General features: G+C 48.6%; 1 protein-coding gene across 1 annotated transcript in view; it reads left to right on the plus strand.

Annotated features, from left to right (window-relative positions):
• Positions 1–19620, plus strand: part of si:dkey-151g10.3 (serine/threonine-protein kinase WNK2) — a 46268-nt gene extending 26648 nt beyond the window's left edge. The window contains 17 exon segments of the mRNA XM_042707505.1: positions 1–176; positions 463–590; positions 2142–5681; positions 6108–6148; positions 6288–6420; positions 6550–6666; positions 6805–6906; positions 7364–7406; positions 7627–7779; positions 7913–10086; positions 11521–11776; positions 14021–14109; positions 15027–15373; positions 16679–16914; positions 17625–17845; positions 18091–18670; positions 19520–19620. The exon segment at positions 1–176 is cut by the window's left edge and continues 284 nt beyond it. Coding sequence (XP_042563439.1) covers positions 1–176; positions 463–590; positions 2142–5681; positions 6108–6148; positions 6288–6420; positions 6550–6666; positions 6805–6906; positions 7364–7406; positions 7627–7779; positions 7913–10086; positions 11521–11776; positions 14021–14109; positions 15027–15373; positions 16679–16914; positions 17625–17845; positions 18091–18670; positions 19520–19620 — 8437 coding nt within the window.
• Positions 19621–22500: the final 2880 nt, after the last annotated feature.

Consider the following 22500-nt stretch of genomic DNA (forward strand, 5'->3'; position numbering starts at 1 on the left):
TTTCACCTCCGCTTCCTACTCCTGCTCCCACCCCTCTTGCCCCTCCTCCATGGGCCCAGGGGCGGCCCCCAGTGCTGTGGGGGCCACCGGGGGCCACGGGGAGGCAGAGGAGCTGCCGGAGGTGGACCAGCACGTCAGACAGCAGACCATCCACAGCAGTGCCTCTGGCCTAACAGGTACAGGATCAGCACACGCTTCTCCTATTCCAAGTCAGTTTCAGCTACTCTGGATTCAATTTTTTTTAAAGCTTGCATGAACAGCATGGTTTGTCACTGAAATGATGGATGACCAGGATTAGATTCATTTAAAGATCTGTTTTTGTCATCATCTAGGTTGATGAGGGTTTACAGTAATGTTGTGGTCATAGGTTGGGCTTGATTGTGTTTGGGTTGAGCTGTTGCCAGTGGCTGATACAGGACACGCCAGTGACTGGAGTCTGAGTCATTCTCTTATCTTACGCAGAGGGGGAGAGCATCTCTGCAGCAAGCTGTGAATCCTTTACAAGTGGAACGAACCAAGTCCTCCTACCGCAGGGGGAGTCTGGGAACCCATACGCACCTGCTCAGCCCAGCTACCCCTCGGCCCCAACTGTAAGTAGTCATATACGGTAGTAAGATCATCACTTATTACTCAATGATCAATAAGCCATGCCCATGTTGTGTTATGTAATTACTCTCTCAGACACCAGAGCTCTAGTCATAACAAAAAGCTTTAGCACCAAACATGTTGGTGGGCACCTAACCTAAAAAGCCTATTGTTGAGTAAAAAAATGACATGATTGTGGGGTTAAGCATTGTTCTCTTTATTTATCAGGCACTGCAGAGTGCAGGGGTTCTGTCCCACCCCCAGATGCTCCCTATTGGTCAGAGCGGAGGGGATCCAAACATGCCTATTGGCCAGAGTGGTGGAATGTCTGGCATGTCCATTGGCCAAAGTGGTGGTGGTGGGGCTCCAAACATGTCAGTGGCTCATAGTTTCATTCAGCCTGTCACTATGGCAACACAGGTCTCACCAAGCGTGCTGCAGCAGTATTCCCAGGTGAATGTCTCCCTCGTGTCCCAGTCTCTGGCTTTCTGTCTGGTGTCTCTCACCTTACATGCACTCAAAATCTCTCTTCTGCTGGACATATACCTAGGGAGACTGTCTTAATATACAAGCACACCACCTCAGGATTAGAAGTATTTGTATGACTGGAGTCTCTGATTTGAATATTTCAAAGGCGGAGAGATATCCTTTAGGGATCCACTGCACACCACCCCTAGCGCTAATCAACGATCTCATAACAGTTCAATTACTTTTTCTTCAACAATACGTTTTATGTTAGAATTTAAAGTCGTCTTTATGATATGAGGATTTATGATTTAAAATACATAGATATCATATCATAGGTCCTCATACTTTACTTTACTTTACTTCACATCCCTATGCTGTTTTTGCTCTGATAAGAGGCAACTCGTTTTGCTCACTGGCCCATCCAGAATGGAAACTGTTATATTTATAGATATTATTTATATGCCCCTCAGGACGTGTAAGTGGCGTATTAAATGAAGTCGCAGCCTGTTCGACTTTTTTTGATTTTATTGTCTTTGGTGTGGAAGTTTTTTTTACTGAATGTGGAAATTCTCTTCTCTTCTCTTCTCTCCTGCATTGTACCTATGATTTATATATTTTATTCGTATCTTTTGCATCTTTGTTTATGAATGTGTTTAAGATTATAATTACAGTTGTGTTCTTAACAAAGTTGTGTTGCCTCATACGGGCGGGTTTCGTTGCCCAGACACAGCCAAGCATCCATGAATACAATATGCATAATTTAGCATAATTAGCATAGCTTAGTTATTGACCGCAAAGTCAGCCAAAGATGCAGATGCATGTTCAAACTTGAACAATTTTGTTTTAGTTTTTTACAAACATCTCAATGACGGCGTAGATACAGTTTCCGATTCGATATTGATTTGAAATGAGGTACTCTTGAAATATGCTGTTGCTTCCTGATGATGATGATTGATCCCTGATACTAATGCTAAGCTCTTCCTTTCTCTTTTCACCGCAACCTTTCTCTCCCTCCCGCTACCATTTCTTCCATTCCCAACCACCCGCTCACATAATCATCCCTGTCTAAAATCCATCTCTGCCTAAAGTCCCTTCAGGCATGCCCACCCAATGCCACTCAAATGCCACTTCCCTCTCAATCAATGGACGGCGCCACTCCACACACCTCCATAGTTCAGTCGCAGTCCTACGTCCCCCCCGTCTCGCCCCAGCAGGCCCCTATTGGCATCCTCACCGCTCCCATGTCAATCGGAGATGCCACAGGAGTGATAGGAGGGGCTGTCCCGATCGCACAGCAAACTCAGCCCACACCCTTTCCGCATGAAATGCTTCCCCAGCAAACACAGCTAGCCATAGTTCAGCAGCAGCAGCAGCAGCAGCAGCAGCAGGCAGCGCTGGACGCACCGGCAGCCCTGTTGCAGCACCAGACGGCTAATGTGATCACGCAGCCTCAAGCTGTTCTCATGCAGCAACAGATAGAGCAGACACAGCAACAAGGGGCTCCACTGCAGCAGCAGCCGCAGCAGCAGCCGCAGCAGCAGCCGCTGCATGCTAACGCAGGAATACCACAGCAGGCCGAGCAGCCTCTGATCGCACAGCAGCAGGAGCAGCAGCAGCAGCAGCAGCCCAACCACAGCTCAGCACAGCAGTCGTACGTGCCTGTGCCACAGCAGCAGCAAGTTCTACCGCAAAAGATTGAACCACAGACGCAGCAAACGTACATCCAGCCCCACCCAGGACTACCACAGCAACCAACTGTGATGCAACATACACAACAGCATCATCCCCAGCAAGCCCATTTGCAACAGCCATCGAGTGAACAACAGCAATGTATGATTTTGCAACATCAAATAGAGCAGCAGCAGCAGGTCTTTGTACCACAACAGGCTGAGCCACAAGGTCAGATACAGCAGCAGCAACCCACCCAGCAGCAACAGCAAGCCCTGTTACTGCAGCTACAGATCGAACAGCAGCAGCAGCAGGCACTATTAATCCAGCAGCAGCTGGAGCAGCAGCAGCAGCAGCAACAGCAGCAGCAATCCTACCTGCAGCATCACCACCAACAACAACAACAGATAGAACGACAACAACAACAGCTACTGCTGCAGCAGCAGCAAACACAAGCGCCACTGCAACAGCTGATAGAACAGCAAAGCCAGCCACAACAGGTTTTGGTTCCACAGCCGAATGATCCACAACAGCAAGTTCTTCTACAGCAACAACAAATTGAGCAACAGCAAAAACAGGCGTTACTACAGCATCAAATGGAGCAACAGCAACAGCAAGCCCTGTTGTATGAACAACACCAACAGCAGTTCGAACAACAGCAACAGGTGATATTGCAACAAAAGCAGTTGGAAAAGCAGCAGCAACAGGCACTGTTACAGCAACAGCAGCAGCATCAAATTGAGCAACAGCAGCAAGCTGCTCTGCAACAACAATTAGAGCAAAAGCATCAAGCTTTAAGACAACAGCTAGAGCAACAGCAGCAGGCCATGTTACAACAGCAGTGGGAACAACAGCAACAGTTGGAGCTACAGCAGCAACAACAACAGGCCTTACTGCAGCAGCAAAGAGAACAGCAGATGCAACAGCATGTCCTTATGCAACATCAGCAGGTTTTATTCCAACACCAAAAGATTGAGCAACAGCAAGCTTTACTGAAGCAGCAGCAGGCGGAGCAACATCTTAAGCAGCAGGTTTTGTTGCAGCAGCAGCAGCAGCAGATGGATCCAGCAGCGGCGGTGGTCCAGCATCACAGCGGACCCCAGCACATCGAACAAATCGACCCGGCGCCTGCCCAACTCCCACAAGAGCAGCAAGCGATCATGCAGCAACAGATCGGTCAGCAGCAAGCAATGCCTCACCAGCTGCACTCGAGTCTCACTCAGCAGCAAGTGGATCATCAGCAGCAGCAGCAGCAAGCATTAGTACAGCAGCAACAAGCTCTGCTCTCCCAGCAGCAGCATCAGCATAGGAGCTCTGTGGTGGAGTCCCAGATCTCTGGCATCATTCAAGCAGCCCCTGAGGTCACCGCTCAAGTTCCTGGACAGGTTCAGGCTGTTCCGGCTCACGTTCAACCCCAGATTCCGCTCCAGGCTGCTGTTCAGCCTCAGATCCAACCGGTACCAGTCCCGAGTCACGGTGAAGCAGCCGCCCATCTCCAGAACCAGGGGCACAGCGCGCCACAAGTGCAGCCTCCTCAGGCATTTATACCGACCCAGACGCAAGCACTGCCTCAACCCATGCCTCCTGTCCAAAGACAGCCCCATGCGAGCCAGCCCCAGGTTCTTCTCCAATCTACACAACAAGTGCAGGCACCCATGCAGACCCAGGCAGCACTGCAGCCTCAGATGCAAGCTCAAGCATTTGCTCAGGCCCAGGCACTCACTCAGATTCAGCCTCAGGGTCAGATGCTGCCAGCCCCAGCTCAGATCCTGTCCGTCGCTCCGATCCCCGGGCCAATCCAACCTGAGCAGACAATGGCACCCCCCAGTGTGCCAATGCAAGGGCAGATACAAACACAACAGCAGGCTCCCGCTATACCGCTGTCATCACAGTACACTCAAGCAGCACAGCCAGTGCAATCAACAGTTCAATCGGTCCAATCGGACCTCACTATTCAATCCATGCAACAACAGCCAGTGGTACAGTACCAACAAATGATGCTGTCTCCAGGTGCAGTCGCTGCTGCTGCCGTCACTACGGCACCCACAGTCTGCCCTGCTCCCATGAGCTCGACACCACAACAATTTACACCGCAGAGCAGTCAGGCACACATCCCGACCCAGGTTCAGCCCCAGCACATCATCCAGGCCCAGCATCAACCCATGAACGCAGGCGTGCAACCAATGGTGCCGCCTCTGGCAACACCGCAGCCTCTGGCAACACCGCAGTTTGAGCCTCAGCAGCTGCAGCTGCCGCCAGCTCCACAGGTCCCGCAGCAGCAGATGCATCAGGCCGCTTCAACGACAACACAGCCTTTCATGCAGCAGCAGCAGCAGCAAAGCATTCCCACACAGCAGGCGGTGGTTCCCCTGGAGCAGCACAGTCAGCTCTCATGTCAGCCCCAGGCCACTCCCCAGCCAACACCTCAGTCCTCCGCACAGACCCAGGCCCCGCCCAGAGTTCTTCCCCTGTACAGTCAGGTTGTTGCTGGCCCGTCGCCACCATCACCTCAACACCAGGTCCCTCCTCGAGGGGGCCCTCTGCCTGCCCATACGCAGACTCAGACCAGCAATCAGCCCCAGACGCACATCCAGACACAGACTCCTGCCCAGATGGTCCAGACACAGTCCCACACACAGACACATGTTGAGACCGAAGCAGGATCAGACCAACCTCTGTATCCTCCACACATGGCCTTCCAACCTCAGCAGTTACCCCCAAGTCCATCTCATGCCACCACTTATCTCCACACTGCTCTGCCAGCCGCTCACCCCACTGTCCCCCCTGCCCCCGAGTGCCCTGCTCAAGCTGGGGTACCTGCCAGCTACCTGGGGGTGATTGACGTGGTCCCCATATCCCCATATCCTGCCACTGCTTTCCAGACCCTCGGCTCTAACGGTCCCTCGCTGCCCCCAACCTCCCTAGCGGAATGTGACCCTGCTCTGCTGGGTATTGCTCAGGTACTGAAGCACTCACAACCCCTCGACTGATCACTCACCCTGGCATACATACAAAACGAGGAACATCACATGCTAAATGTCAACACTTAAATGAGAGAACAGGCAGACAGCTGGACTAGGTCCAAAACCTAAATGGAACTAAATGGACCATTTCATGGTCTCTTTCGAAGGTAGAAGATGCCGTATTCATTACTAAATATTATAACTATCTTTTCTGTGGTTTAACAAAAACCTATTAAAATGATCAATACTAACCTAATTTAATCTCAAATGCTACAACAAGCATACTTTCTCGTAGAGAACAACATGAAGCTACTATTATCTTAAAAATCCTACAACTGCCACTTTCTTTGAGTTCCGTTTAGAATGTTCTGTATGATGAATGTATTTTATGTCCCTCCTTTTCAATGTGTACTGTACCCATAGGAGAGTCAAGGCCAGTCTGCTAACAAGCATTCGTCATCTGGGTAGGCATCACATTCAGCTATTCTTTGATTGATTAAAGTGTATTGATCTCCTCCTTCTGATGCTGACAAGTCAGGTTTCATAGCCTATACCTCTCCTATTGAGGCTTATGTTCGGATTTGTATCTGTCTTACCTCCTAGCTCTGCCCCAGCCAATGGAGAAGAAGCTCTACAGCTGTGGGCCAATGGGAAATTGGATCGGTTGAAATTACAGAGGAGATCATCCTATCAGAGGGCAGACAAGACTACTCATTTTCAGCTAAGCATGCTCCAGGCAAGCACGCCACCTTTGCTTAAAACCCTTTACTATAAGAGGCCATGTTTTTTTTTTTTTTTTTTAAACCAAGTGTTGATGTTGAAATAAAGTAGACATAAACTTTAATGAGGAAACCTCCTCCCTCAGGTGTCCAACACTGGAGACAACATGGTGGAATGCCAGCTTGAGACTCACACTAACAAAATGGTCACCTTCAAGTTTGATGCTGAGGGTGACGCTCCAGAGGATATTGCAGATTACATGGTGACATACACATACTTCCTTTTCCAATTTCAAGTGTTCAACAGCACTTTTGATTAATCATGTTTACATAGTCATTTTTATTAAGTTGTTTTGTAACGGTTCTGTGGACTTGTTTGTATTGTAATCCTTGCTGTGAAGGTGGAGGAGGACTTTGTCCTTAATTCAGAGAAGGAAATATTTGTTGAGGACCTACGAACCATAGTAAAGAGAGCTTCGGAAATCCTGCCAACTCAGTCACAGGTTTGTGTATTTCTTGTAGTTTCTGTGTAACCCAGAGATGAAGCACCAAATGTATACTCTGTTCCGAGTTATCTCCCCCGTATGTTATTCACCTAATTGGCTGCAGTACAGTATGTTCTGGGAGAGTTGCCATTAGGCAATTGGCCCCTAAATCTAATTTGGGTTTCTGGTGTACATCACATTCAATGACATACAATTTACAGAATGCATTGTTCGTGATGAGTATTGATCCCTCCCTGTCTGTGTTAACATGTACAACATCCCTTATGTAAGAACTTCGATTACTTTTATTAGAAACTAGAGTACGGAGTCAGTGAATAATCACTTGGTATGTATTTTAATTTGGAATTGATCTGGGTGCCTGAAGATTATTTATGACATTTACTTTTGTAGTGATATTACAAATTACAAATGTAAAAGTAAACAGCTAAATGGCACTGCAATCCCTCCTTGGCAGGCTGGGTCGATGGAACAGCTGCACGTGAGCACCCCTTCATCAAGTGAGTTTATTTGCTTCATCCTTAGCCATCATTTGAAATGATTTCAGATGCTCAAATGTACGTTGACAGAATATCATTTTTACTGTGTGGTTGGTTGGAGTAAAAAAAAAAAAAAGAGAGATTTCACCAAAAGTATTTGAACAGTCGTTTTTTCACATTCCTATCAAACATATGACTTAGTTAGATTTTCTTCCTCATCATCTTCCTGTCTTCATATCAGTGGATTCAGCCCCGCAGGCGTCTCCCGTAGGCCGCTGGCGCTTCTTCATCAACCAGACGATCCGGCATCGTGACTCCCAGTCAAACCAGGGAGCCTCCACACCGCCCCCATGTGGAGAGGGCCAGTCCCTACAGCTCGGAGAGTCTGAGAAAGGTGGCCTTTACCATCACACCCCCCCCCCCTGAGCTACTGGTTGTTTTCAAAGAACTGTAACATCGCCCATGAGACATCAGATAATGATTTGGTCTTAATTGTCTTCTCTTTCCTTTCCTTTCCTTGCCTCCAGACCGCGAGGGATCACAGCGCTCCGAATCCTTCCCTTGGATAGCCTCCCCTCCCTGCCCTGTGCCGTCTGCCTCCTCCCCTCCGGTCTCCACTGTGTCTGCCCCTGCCTCTATGTCTGCCCCAGCCGCTGCCGCCCCTGCTCCTGACACTACTGCCTCTGACTCGACCTCTGCCCCGGCTTCTGCAGTAGTTCACCACCTTCCCCCAGCCTCTGCTGCCCACGACGCACCGCCTGTCGTCTCTGTAGCCATGCCTGACCAGGCCTCTGGTAGCGCCAGCTTAACCCATGTGCCCACTGCTATCTTGCCCAGCCAGATCGTAGCCCCAGTCAGTGCCCCTCTGCCTGTCGCTGAGGCTGTAGTCACACCCGCCTCCAGCATAGGCTCTTCCGTTGGGCTCGGGGTGGCCGAAGCCCCCCAAGGGCAGTGTCTATCAGAGGGGGAGCAGCGTACCTCACTCTCATCTTCCTCCAGTCACGCCCCCTCTCCGGCTCCCCCCGTCAGCCATGCTGGCCACCCAGCAGAGCGACCACAACCCCTTCAGCAGGGGCCTCCTGTCCAGCCAGTCCAGCTGCCTGTGGCTGTCCTGGAGCAGACTCCTTATGCTCAACAGGCAGCAGTGCAGCTTCAAATGCAACAGCAGCTTCTGTTACAGCAACAGATCCTGCAGCAGCAGCAGCAGCAGCAGCAGCAGACAATCCAGCAGCCACTCCCAGTCCAACAGCCACTCCCAGTCCAACAGCCACTCCTCCCAGTCCAGCAGCCACTCCCAGTCCAGCAGCCACTCCCAGTCCAACAGCCACTCCCAGTCCAGCAGCCACTCCCAGTCCAACAGCCACTCCCAGTCCAACAGCCACTCCTCCCAGTCCAGCCTCAGCCCACTCTCACGGGGCAGATAATGCCCGTCGTGCCGCAGGAGCTAAAACCACAGTACACCCCTCCCTTGCAGATGCAGCAGCCTCTGTTGCAAACAGTGCAGCAGCAAACAGTCCTGCAGCCAGGCCCACTACCCCAGCCGCAGCTCCAGCAGGCCCCTGCAGAGCAGCTGCAGTCCCTTCAGCAGCAGGCAGTGACGCTTCAGCACCAGCCACAGCTCCTTCAGCAGTGGGCTCAGCCCAGCGTAGAGCAGCCACAGCCGCAGCTCCAGCAGCCTCTCCAGCAGCAACAGGCACCCCAGATACAGCAGTTTGTTCAGGAGCAACCGCAGCTCCGGCCACAGATGCAGGCCCCCATTCAGCAGGCAGTGCCTCGAGAGCAAACTCCCCAGCACATAGTACAGGCCCAGCTGCCACTGTCCCAGCCCTTGCCCCTCGAGCCGCAGCCGCAGCCGCAGCCGCAGCCGCAGCCGCAGCAGCAACCCATGCCTCCAGCTCCCCAGCCTCTTCAGAAGCAGCCCTCCTTCCTGCAGTCAGAGTCGGAGCTCTCCACAGGAGAGGCCAGCACTACCGATGACACCTCGGGCTACCAGCACACGCCCCAGGTGCCGCCCTCGTCCTCCGACGTCTCTCTCCCCCAGCTACCCCTCAGCTCCTCCGAGGCCGCTCCGCTCCCGGCACTGACCCACACGCTCACCCCCTCCCCGGTCCAACCCTCCTCGGTGGCGGAGTCTGACAGCGAAGGGCCCCCCAAAATCGAGTTCGTGGACAACCGCATAAAGACCCTGGACGAGAAGCTGAGGAACCTGTTGTATCAGGAGTACAGTGGTGGCGGCGGCGGAGGGGCGGCGCCCGGTGGAGCTGGGGCGGGAGCCGGAGCCTCCGCAGGCTCCTCCGCTGTTCCCGGCAACGCCTCCTCCTCGTCGACCGGAGCGACAGCGCTCTCGGCTTCGGCGGGTGGGGAGGAGTCGTCGGAGCCCCATTCGCTCCCCGCCGTCGCTCCCTCCTCCTCCTCCTACCCCCCAGCCTCCTCCTCTGACACCTCCCCTCACTCCTCCACCTCCAGCACGTCCTGCACCACCCCGCGTTCCTCCTCCACCTCCCCTGAGCTGGACAGGGCCCGCCACGCAGAAGAGGTTCAGCAGGCCTTGGCCGGCCTGCCTGCTTCTGTTGCAGCCGCCCCTGTGGAGCACCAGCCCGTCCCCTCCTTCTCCTCCTCCTCCTCCACCCCTCCCTCCTCCATCTTGTCTCCCCCCCATGGACAGGCTGCTGTGCCTTCTCCCAGTGATACCAAAGTCCTCGTAAGTCTGGTTTGCTGGTGTGAGCGTTTAATTCTACCTCTGCTGTTTGCTGTGGTGTTGTGCCACTGTGTGTGATGGCCTGTCACTATTAGTCATAGATTATCTCTGCTTGGGTGTGACACATACATCAGTTCAATGGTAATGCAAGTGTTCTTTCAGTAGCATGTAGCTGCTTAGCATGTCTCAGGGTGACATTTAGCCTAAAAAAAAGGTTTAAATTGAAGAAATGCAAACCGTGGGCTAGCTATGCATTTCAGGTAATATTTTAATGTAGGTAGGATAAATAATTCTAGCAAAAAAACAGACATGCTCACTGATTTTCATCTTATGTAGCCTGCTAGCTAACTCTTTCATGTACATTTGACGTGCATTTGAAAATGTAGCTTCTTTCTGCTAATACCCTTTTAATGTCATTAACAACCAGGCCACGGACCAAGTGTTACTTAACGAGTCTAAATTACCAAATAGTCGTAAAAGGACAGAAGAGAGATATCAGCTTTAAAAGGAGGTTGGAGCTTGGGCGTTGGCTAACCATTTATGTTTTCCAAGTTCCCGTGAGAAATATGGCGCTTAGCCACTGAGGACATCAGAGGTGATTCCCCCTATAATGGGACCATTGTCTCTGAAGTAGCCTGTAGTTATAAGCCCAATAGTCACTCACCACATAGTCACAGAGATCCGCTGGAACCCGGGGTGCTTGATGGTCCATTTAAGTCGTTAAGCGTTTGGGCAGCTGGAGAGACTTTCAACATTGATTTGGGTCTTTCATATTAAGTAATATTAATCATACCGCCAGTCCACATCATTAGTTATGACGCATGTTCACGCTCGTTCCCCCTCCACAGTCAAAGACAACCGCTGTAATTGGTTGTCTGAGCTGTTGTCATTTCCAGACACAAGAATTCATAAGAGGCTTTATAACAAGGGAGTACTGGAAGTAGTAAGGTTTTTTTATGTTTATAATTAAATGCAGACTTTAATGAAACGGCACATATAATATTACTTGGCCAAACGACGTTAGAGGCAGATATGTGTTTGGAATTAGGCAAGCATACAGCTTAATAGGCCACTGTATTGGTAGATTGCCTCCCTCAGTAACCTTATTTGGATCAACCAATTGTATACACCTAATACTGTCTGTTATCTGATCCATTATTGATCTTTCGGGTGTCCGTAGAAGATCCGAGTGAATGATATTTCTTGCCAGAATCTTCATTTTACATTAGTGAGTGCTTGTTGGTATGCATGTGTCTTTTCGGTTTGGTCAATTTATAACCAGTCTTGTTATGTCACTATAATGAATCATGTGAAGCTGTCATGTTTTACTTTTAAGGTGCTAGTCTAGACCTCAGCATGGGTGTCCGCCCCCAGCGCCACCACCTGTCTCTCGGATGCTCACCTGTCTTTTCTCCCCCCCCTGCCCCCCTTCCCCAGGCTGCCCCCCCCCTCTCTGACAGGAGTGCCCCAGGAGACGCCTCGTGGCCTCCGGCCCCGCCCACGCAGCAGACCCCCGTCGGCCTCGGAGCCCCGCCGCAGCACAATGCAGGAGGTGGATATTTTGGCCTAAACCTGACATGTCCTAGTATCAGAAATCCTGTTAGCAAGAAATCCTGGACTCGCAAATTCAAAAGCTGGGCGTGCAAACTGCGCCACTCCGCCAGCTTGTTCAAGAAGCCCAGAGTCCAGCAAGGTAGCGTCTGAGGAGAGAGAGAGAGAGAGAGAGAGCGAGCGAGAGAGAGAAAGAGCGTACGAAAGAGAGAGAATGATTTGTGGGGGAAGTGATTGTGTAGATGGAAAGTAATATAGCTTGATTATTTTAGCTGACCAACACTCTGCTAGCTAGGCATCATCTAACTTTTATCACTGTTAGTATTAATAATTAATTATTAATCCAATTAGTTATAACTGCAATGCGCTTGTGGCTATTCTAATTTGTCCACTGATATCACTAGTACACAATACATTATTGTTACAGAATTGTTTGTTTTGCAGATGTTTTGTGCTAAATTTACTTTGTAGCTTCTTTGTTTTTGTCCTTTTAATTTATCTTACATATTTCTTTTTGCATGGGTTACCCACCCAGGGAAAAGAACAGAGGAGTATAGAGGAGGAAAATAGAGGGAGAGAATGTAGGAAGAGAGATCTGATGCTTCCTGGTGCACTTCCTGGTCTGTCTCGCACATGGGCACTGGGGTGTAATGCCAGCCAATCTCAGGCCTTCCCTCAGTCACTGGCGCAGTATTGCCCCGCCCAGTCAACCCATCCCCCCTGACCTTTGACCCGCCTGCACAGGTCGATGAACCAGGTGTATGCTACATTACATGTGCACTCAGCACTCAGCACTCAGAAGTTCAGGGACTAGCACATGTAATGTAGTGGATATAGCTGAACTGGTAATGACTGGTGTGTCACTGTTACGATCTTATATATATATATATACCATCTGAAGCATCTTGATACACGGTCAACTGTAAAAAGCTTGTGAGAATGACTTTCCACGGGGAAATAGATTATCTGAATTTGGATATAGAATTTCAATCTCGACTATGAACGATTATATTATATTGCCCATGCCTTCTCTCATAATTTCCACCAGTGCATGACTGAGAATGAATCTTTTTTCAGTGGATGATTTAATGCAAATTTGACAAGATGCTGATGATCCAGTATGATAACCATGACTTGCGTTACACTGTTCACCCTGGTCAGAGTATAGAAGGTATCCTGTTCTTTCCTATGTGGGTAGGCTTTTGTAGGATTTTGTTTTACTGTATTTATTTACCGCATGTCTACACGAAATGAACCTCTATGCTAGATATACATATGTACTAGATATATATAATAAGCATATCATTTACATGAACATATGTGTCAGCGTATATGTATGTTGAAGAAGTATACGTGTGTGTATATGTGATGGTGTATCATTGGGTTGAAACGTCAGCTACAAAAATCAGGCCCCAGAAATGATACAGTGCATCCGCATACACACTGTCTGTGTATAGTAGATCTAGAATACTCTCAGACATTCCACACCATGACCTGTGTCAAAGTGCAGAGGCGCATGGGATGCTGCTGTGTGGTGCGTGTGTGTGTGTGTGAGTGTGTGAGTGTGCGGTTGGGGTTGGGGCATTTGGATATTGACTTTTCAAATTCACATTGCATAAACTGCATTTTCTGTCACTGTTCTTACTTCACTTAAATATTTTTTGCGTAAGCTTTTGTCCTCACTGCCCCTCCACACACCCCATATCCCAAACACCACCACCACGTGTCACCTGTCAGCATGTTCTACTTCAGCATAATAATTCAGACATTTTCCTTACGGCATCAAAAGCATACATAGATCATCATTATGGAAAAAAAAAAAAAAAAAAAATATTGAAATGCACCATAGTCACCTTGCACCATCAAAGTAACTGGCTCACGTTCTCATAGACATTGCATGCAAGCTTGTAGACGCAGCTCTGTAACACTTGTGCCGATGTGTGTGATGTGATTTAGAAGATGTATTAACAGGTTGCCTTTGTGTCTGTGCTCTGTCTGTGCTCTGTCTGTGTTTTGTCTGTGTCCTCGCACACACACACCCTCCCTGTCTGCTCCTATGTGTTGTCCCTTTGGTGGCTGTTGTTCTGTCCACTCACGTTTCATGTTGTGTATTTACTGTATAACGTGTGTCTCACGGGGCCCATGGATGATTTTTTTTTTTTGTCCTCTCTGTTTTGTGTCGGTCTGTCTGTCTGTCTGTGTCTGTCTGTCTGTCTCTGTCCTGCGTGTCTGTCTGTCTGTCTGTCTGTCTCTCTCTGTCCTGCGTGTCTGTCTGTCTGTCTTGTCTGTCTGTCTCTGTCCTGCGTGTCTCCACCTTTCGGCTTTCTGTCTTTCTTTTCTTTTTTCGTTTTTTCCTTTCTCTTCCTGTCCTCCATCTGCCCAACAGATGGGAACTCCAGTAGTCAGGCTGCGAAGGAGGAGAGAGAAAGCGCTGACCAGGTCCCACAGGAGCAGTCACGACGCGGGCGTTTCCAGGTAGTTAGAGCACCTGTCAGCTCAGAGGCCATTTAAAATACAAACGAGGCGGGATGTAGTACAAATACCATGGTGTGCTACACAGGACTACTTTATTCTCAAGTCTGAACTCCAACTAAATGTATAAAACCCCCTGAAAAATGATATGCCTTCACACCGTACACACTAAGAAAGGTACCTACTTAAGGTAACCCATTCCATGAGATGTATTGACTGATTACAATGGCAGCCTCAAAGTAGAATCTTATGGTCACTAGAAATAGCTATTAGTGTATTTGGCCTAAGTGGATTAATCTCTCACAAAAACACCTTTCTATCTGTCCACTGCACAGAAGGGTTGTGATCTATGTACAGATAAGTATTGCAGTAATCTGCCATTGTCTCGTGGCATTACTTACAATATGACGTAATGATATCAAACCTCTTGGTGGGTTACATGAAGAATAAAACTGTTTCTTTCACACTTGCTAGAATTCTTTCACACTGGCAGCAGCTTCCTTTTTGAAGTGTTGAAAAACATTATTCATTTTTGGATTTAATCAGAAGAAAACATGTCTGTCTGTAATAAATCTCAAGGCAAACACATAATAAATCTCAGTACTTTGCAAGGCAAACACAAAAGGTTAAAACATTGCAGTAGATAATATCATGACTTGGGCACATTGTGTCATTGTTGCATAGAATCATAAATGAATGAGAATATAATCATAAATGCCATTTTTGCCTCATGGTTTTTAGTTAGGTGAAATATACAAAAATATCAGGCATGGCAGACTACCTAACAGAGTCAAAAAAAGGCCTTAGCGTTGGAAGTGTTAAAGTGAGAATGTAGAGCAATGAAATGTGCAGCTGGCTGGCAGAGCTGAGATGCTCCCTAAGCTTAATCGGTGCCTTAAAGAAACTTCTCTGGCTCTCAGGTCACTCCAGTACCCCAGGTCTCCGAGCCTTCACCCCCCAGCGAGGCTCCGGCCAGCCAGGGCAGCACCCACAGGAAAGTGGGGCGCTTCTCCGTCACCCAAGCGGAGGCCAAGGCGGCCGAGTGCCAGACGGACAGCTCCCCGGTCTCGCCGGACCTGGAGCGGGGCGAGAGGCGGAGGGCAAAGGGGGGGAGAGAGGGGGGCGAGAGGGACGAGGGCAAGAGGACCCCCGTGCCCCCTCACCACCCGGCCCGAGTGCACGCCCACTCGCCGCCGGTCAGCAGCGACGAGGAGAGCGAGATGGAGGACGAGGAGCTGCGGAGGGAGCTGCACAAGCTCCGAGAGAAGTGAGCGAGGGGGCAACACTGGAATGCTTGCTGGAAACGTATTTTAATTTGTGATGGCCAAGTCAAATTAAATCAAATCAAACTTTATTTATACAGCGGATTTCATACCAGGAGGTCACACGCATTGTGTGGCTCCCAGAAGGAAATGGGGGGGGGGCTAACTAGCTAGCTGCTACTGTCCAAAGCTAGTTCTGATTGACCGAGTATGTGTGTCTCTCTCTCCTCTTCCACCCCCTTCTGGTTCCCACTTCCTCTCCATCTCCATCCTCCCTGACCGCCCCCATCCTCTTCACCGCACCCCTCATTATTCACTTTCCCTCCCTCTATCATTCTTTCTGGCTGTCTCTCTCCCTTCCTCTCTCATTCTCTCTCACTGTCTCTCTCCCTTCCTCTCTCATTCTCTCTCGCTGTCTCTCTCTCATTCTCTCTCGCTGTCTCTCTCATTCTCTCTCGCTGTCTCTCTCCCTTCCTCTCTCATTCTCTCTCGCTGTCTCTCTCTCATTCTCTCTCACTGTCTCTCTCCCTTCCTCTCTCATTCTCTCTCGCTGTCTCTCTCTCATTCTCTCTCACTGTCTCTCTCCCTTCCTCTCTCATTCTCTCTCGCTGTCTCTCTCTCATTCTCTCTCGCTGTCTCTCTCTCATTCTCTCTCACTGTCTCTCTCCCTTCCTCTCTCATTCTCTCTCCCTTCCTCTCTCATTCTCTCTCCCTTCCTCTCTCTCATTCTCTCTCGCTGTCTCTCTCCCTTCCTCTCTCATTCTCTCTTGCTGTCTCTCTCCCTTCTCTCTCGCTGTCTCTCTCCCTTCCTCTCTCATTCTCTCTCGCTGTCTCTCTCTCATTCTCTCTCGCTGTCTCTCTCATTCTCTCTCGCTGTCTCTCTCCCTTCCTCTCTCATTCTCTCTCATTCTCTCTCGCTGTCTCTCTCCCTCCCTCTCTCATTCTCTCTCATTCTCTCTCGCTGTCTCTCTCCCTCCCTCTCTCATTCTCTCTCATTCTCTCTCGCTGTCTCTCTCCCTTCCTCTCTCATTCTCTCTCCCTTCCTCTCTCTCATTCTCTCTCGCTGTCTCTCTCCCTTCCTCTCTCATTCTCTCTCCCTCCCTCTCTCATTCTCTCTCATTCTCTCTCGCTGTCTCTCTCCCTTCCTCTCTCATTCTCTCTCCCTTCCTCTCTCTCATTCTCTCTCGCTGTCTCTCACCCTTCTCACCACCCTGTTGTTCCCTTTTGATGTTCTGCCTTCCACCCCATCCCCCATTACCCCCCCCCCCCCCCCCCCATCTGCCCCCCCCCTTCCCCCTCTCCTCTCCCAGGCACATCAAAGAGGTGGTGTCCCTGCAGGCTCAGCAGAACCGGGAGCTGCAGGAGCTCTACAGGCATCTGCGCTCTTTCAAAGACAACCACCAGTCACTGCCGCCGCTGTCGCGTACCCCTCCCCTGCCTTCGTCGCTGCCCCCAGCCATCTCCCCGCGTCGGCCCCGGCCGGCGAAGACCAAGCAGCGGCCCAGACCCCACTCCCACCTGGACAACAATGGAGTCACACATGCTGGTACTGCCGCTGATGCAGATTGCAACATTTACTGCCTTTAGTGTGGTGGTGTGAGAATTTTAATATTTCTTACTTAGTTTCTTACCCTAGTTTGCTCTCTCTCTCTCTCACTCACTCTCACTCTATCTCTCTCTCACACTCTCTCTCTCACACTCACTCTCACTCTCACTCTCACTCTATCTTTCATCTTTCTCTCTCTCTCTCACACTCACTCTCACTCTATCTTTCTCTCTCTCTCTCTCTCTCTCTCTCACACTCACGCTCACGCTCACTCTCACTCTATCTTTCTCTCTCTCTCTCTCTCTCACACTCACACTCACTCACTCTCTCTCTCTCTCTCTCTCTCTCTCTCTCTCACACACACTCACACTCACTCTCACTCTATCTTTCTCTCTCTCTCTCTCTCTCTCTCTCTCTCTCTATCTTTCTCTCTCTCTCTCTCTCTCTCTCTCTCTCTCTCTCACTCTCTCACTCTCTCTCTCTCACTCTCTCACTCTCACTCTCTCACTCTCTCTCTCTCTCTCTCTCTCTCTCTCTCTTTCTCTCTCTCTCTCTCTCTCTCTCTCTCTCTCTCACTCTCTCACTCTCTCTCTCTCACTCTCTCACTCTCACTCTCTCACTCTCTCTCTCTCTCTCTCTCTCTCTCTCTCTCTTCTCTCTCTCTCTCTCTCTCTCTCTCTCTCTCTCTCTCCCGTCCTCCGTCCTTTCAGGCATCCAGCAATCCAGTAGTTTCTCGGCTGGGGAGCAGGGCCACCTTGCTCTGGCCCAGAGCCCAGCCAATAAGAAGAGCACATTTACAGATGAGTTGCACAAGCTGGTAGATGATTGGACGAAAGAGGCGGTGGGCGCGGCCCAACCCAAACCCTCGCTCAATCAGATCAAACAGATCCAGCAGGAACAAGAATTAGGTGGCTGGAATCAACATACTGAGGTATAAAAAAAACTTTCGCCCAGAAATTCAGTTTGACAGGGAACATTCAAAGCAGGCCTGTACGCCCTGCTGTCAAGGTGCATCTAATTAAAAGAGGCTGAGACTGTCTAATCACACCTAATGCCATGAAGCTGTACGTTCCATATGCAAAGTTGATCTACCTAGAAATTGAACAGTAATGAGAAATGAGAGCGCTAATGCCCATTAAGCCAACAGTTAATGAACTAGAGTTCCTTTTGATGTAGATTCAGCAGACCGCCCCACCAGGCTGGTTCCCCGTGGCCCCTCTGAACCCGCAGCCCGTTCCAGCCAGCGCAGGCCTCCCCGCCACGGCCCCCTCCCAGTACTCCAGCGGGGGGCCCCACCAGCCCCAGCAGCAGCCCCAGGCACCGGCGCCGCCGCCCCACGTGCCCGTGGTGTCCCCCTCACAGCCCCCCCAGCAGGGCCTCCACCTGCCACCGCTGCAGCCGCTGCAGCCGCTGCCCTTCCAGTCGCCACCGCTCCACATGCAGCACCTTCAGCTGCGCCCCGGCCCAGCGCCCCTTGGCCCGCCCTCCATCCCGCCGCCCCTGCCGATGCCCCCTGCACAGATGCCCACCCAGATGCCTGCCTTACCCGACCGGCGTGCCCGCAAGCAGGCAGCCGCCTCCGCCGCCGGCCCCCTGCTGCTCCTCCACCACCTCCTCCACCCAGAGCTCCGTGTCTGCGCCGATCATGCCCGGCGTGGGCGCCCCCTCTGCTGCTGTACCCGCCAGCCCCTCTGCTGCTGTACCCGCCAGCCCCTCTGCCACCTCCAGCGCGCCTCCGGCCAGCGGTCTGGCCCCGGTGGCGGCAGCCTCCTCCTCCTGCGCCTCCTCCTCTTCACCCTCTTCCTGCTCCTCATCCTCATGCTCCACCTCCGCTCTGCCTTCCAGTGCCAAATTACACCCCACACCCCCCAACTCCACCCTCCCACTGGGACAACAGTGAACATATGAGAAGAAAAAAAAACGAGACGGTGAAGGAATGAATAGAAAAACAAACAAAAGGGGGGAAAAAACAAAGAATGTGGTTGATGGAGAAAGGTAGATGTCAACAGAAGCCACATAAGGGCAGAGATTGAGAGAGGTGAACAAAAAAAAATGATTTTGTGTCATGGTCTTGTTTTTCATGAGGAATACTGAGAAAAACAAAAAAGATCACTATGGATAACTTCAGTTAAGAGTAAGAAGAACGAACGCGAGAAACTGAAGGTGTTTAATCTAATGTACAGAATGTACAGATTGGAGGAAATGCAAGGGACAGTTATGAGTGTTGCTGTGCACGGGTGTTGGGGTGTATAAATTATGTAGTGTGTGTGTGTGTGTGTGTGTGTGTGTGTGTGTGTGTGTGTCTGTGTGTGTGTTCACCTTTTTTCTCCCTAATACATATCCTTTTTCTGTGATTTTGGCACTGTCAAGTTTTACATCCAACCAAGTTGGACCCAAGCTCTCTCAAGACGTGATGGAGACCAGATGTTTGACATTATAAATGAATTATTAATATTTGCTTTTTTTTTTTTTGTTGTTGTTGTTTTTAATTTATCAACGCTTCTAAGGACTATTTGAATTCTGAAGGAAAAGAAAAAAAAAGTGCAATTAGTACCTGTTCTCTGAACCCATTTTTTCTGTGTTGTTGTGATGTGTGTCTGTATAGCTCAGAAGAAAACTAAGCCTAAGCACGGATACAACAACCAGATGTTAACTAGCAAAGCCTCCATCATCATCAGCGTCAATAGCACAAACAATCTCCACTGACAGTGAGATATTACAACAGTTGCAACAGCAGCATGTCACTCTGCGCCAGCATGGTCATATTACCTGGCAACCACCCCTAGCTACTGTAACTAGCGCAACCCCAAACACTGTTGTACAGTGTGGTGCACGGACAAGGCATGTGACTCATGTATTATATTTTGCATTGATAAATAGAGGTAACCTTTTAGATTAGGTTAGGATGGATTTACATTTTTTTGGGTAAAATAACAAAACAGCTGTCAACAATCTTTTACGTTTTAATTCAATCCAGTACATTGTAATAGACTCGGAGTGAATATCCTCTTTCTTCAACTGACTTTAAAATTAATGTGATTGCAGATAATACCTTCTTTCTCTGATTTCAGATCATTTTTTTTTTTTCCAACAGACAACGTTTACAGATGAACATAGATCCCCATTGTTGTTTGGGAATTCAGAATTGAGTTCTATTTGAGCCCTTTCCCAATATGACGTAAGTTAACGACTGTGAAATGAGAATTGAACATCCACACAGAAGCTGATTCAACTGTGATGATGAATCAGTTTAACAAATCAATCAGTCTACATATTCATTAGGCAAAAGGGATTTTCTTCCACAAATGGAACATTTCATGTCATGACATGGGTGAAGGAGAGATTAATAAAACTGCCAAGTGGATTAAAAAAAAAAAGGGGGGAAACCATTGACATGGGCTATCCCTATATTGCCTTTTAGAGTTACTACGTTGAAGATGTATTTTTTTCTCTTGTGTGATAAAGTTATTGTATGTATGTACTGTTGTACTGCATCACTTCTACCGCCATGGTAATCACCACAGCACCAGCCTCTCCCAGTAACGCACAGCAGCACCAGACACTGTGTCACATCTGTGTTTACGCCCCGTCTGCTTCTGTCAATCCTGAGCAAAGAGAACCCAGACAAAAAAAAGTGCACAGCAGGACAACAGCTCAAGATAGCCCCCCCCCCCCCCCCACACACACACACACACGCACGCATGCATGCACGCGCGCGCAGACCTGTGCACAGACATGACCGTTGCTGTGGTCAAAGGAAAGCGTTGCCTGTCAAACAGAGATGAATCTTACCTACCCTAAGTGTGCTGGTGAATGTTTAAATTCGAATTGGACTGATGAAAAAAAAAATGTCAGATTTGCAGTCTAGCAGAGGCCCTTCCTTACGTGCATTGGGTTTTTAATGAAGCTGTTCAGAGTGAATGATGAGTCTGAAGAAGAGATGTTGCCTGTAGAACAGACTTCAAGAATGTTCTGTGTCATGTGCAAAGAAAGTGCTTAGAGAGAGAGGAAGTGAGAGATTATCTGTGTGTGAAAGAGAGAGAGAGAGAGCGAGAGAGAGAAAGAAAGAAAGAGAGTTAAGTGCATTTGATTTGTTGTTGTGGAGCTTTCCAGTTCGTGGTAATGCTTGAGCCTGTGGATGTTTATTTAGAAAAGAAGAAAAAAAAGATTAAGAAAACCTAATGAGTACCGAGGCTTTTAACTTTTTTTCAGTATATCAGTGTTGAATTTTTTTTTCAACAAAAAACAACCTACATTTCTACAGTAAACCAAGGCACATTGTTAGTGGTGGTAAGCTACTGTGCTGTCAAGTCAAACACTAACCTGTTGACCACGTCAATGCTTTGCTATTTACAACAGAGGAAGTCGGAACTCACCCTATCCTGAAGTGTTACCAAAATGTAATCTAAAAAGAGAAGCATTATTTTTGTATTTTGAAATGGGGTTGTAAAAAATGTAAAATTGTGTACTGATGATCAGTGTTGCAAAAAAGCTGAGGTTATCTGCCACTTTGAAGCCATTGGTTCTCAACCTTAGTGATGGGGCTCCCCTGGATGTAGTACTTTCATCTTTGAGCCATTTAAATGTGAAAACTCCCAGTTTTTAACTGAGAGGAACAATTTTCATTCAATTTGAGAAATCATGGAAGGACAATTGCCATTCTTAAAATTTTTAGCATTGAAACTTGTGATTGCTGTGCCAAGGGGACCCCGGAGGTACTTGAGTGAGCACCAATGATTCAAGGTTATTTGAACAAAGTACATCTAGATGACTAAAAATTTTATTGCTGGTGATTTAGCCACTGTACAATTGTAACTAATTCAATTGTTGATTTTATTTATGTTTTGTAACTAATCAAAATAAAAGATGGTGTAAAACATTTGACCATGCTTGGTGACTTTTTCAGAATTCTTCACTAGAAAACGTCACTTATTGTAGTGGTACTTGATGACCAACCAAAGAGACGGAGACGTCATATATCTGAGGATTCTCCAAGTTAAAAATAGAGGAAAGGCCATGTACTAACTAGATCTTTACCCGTGGAAGAAACCTACACTATTTCACAAGCCAAGAGTTGTAGATGTATTTATTTATTTTTTGTTGCAGTACTACTTGCGGACAGCAGAGGACTTTTTTTGTCCATGTCTTCGTATGAAAATAAACAAAAACCATGTGTAGCCAGGGGATTACCTTCTCAGTTTTCTCAAACCTTGGCTTGCCGTTTTATTTAAAAATTAAAATGGTACATATCACTGTCCCACATATCTTATATCTGAATATAAGATAATAGTACCATACATTAATTAAGCTTTTAGCCTATTTGCTATTTCCCTCTATAGGCCTATAGCATTCCTTCAGTGAAAATTCCGGGAGAACGGAATTGAAACGATATAGTAGACTAACGATTACGGTTGACACGTGACTAGAAATGATTATAGTTGATTATTCAATGATTATTACATCCTACGAATATTGGATGTTTTGAAGACATTTGCGAGGGACGGAAATTGGTTCAAAGGCAAATGGATGTGAGCAGTCGCTGCGCATCGTGCCAGGAAATGCAGTGCGCTCCACGCGTACAGTGAC

This window comes from Clupea harengus, chromosome 4 (assembly GCF_900700415.2).
Source record: "Clupea harengus chromosome 4, Ch_v2.0.2, whole genome shotgun sequence".
Lineage (NCBI taxonomy): Eukaryota > Metazoa > Chordata > Actinopteri > Clupeiformes > Clupeidae > Clupea > Clupea harengus.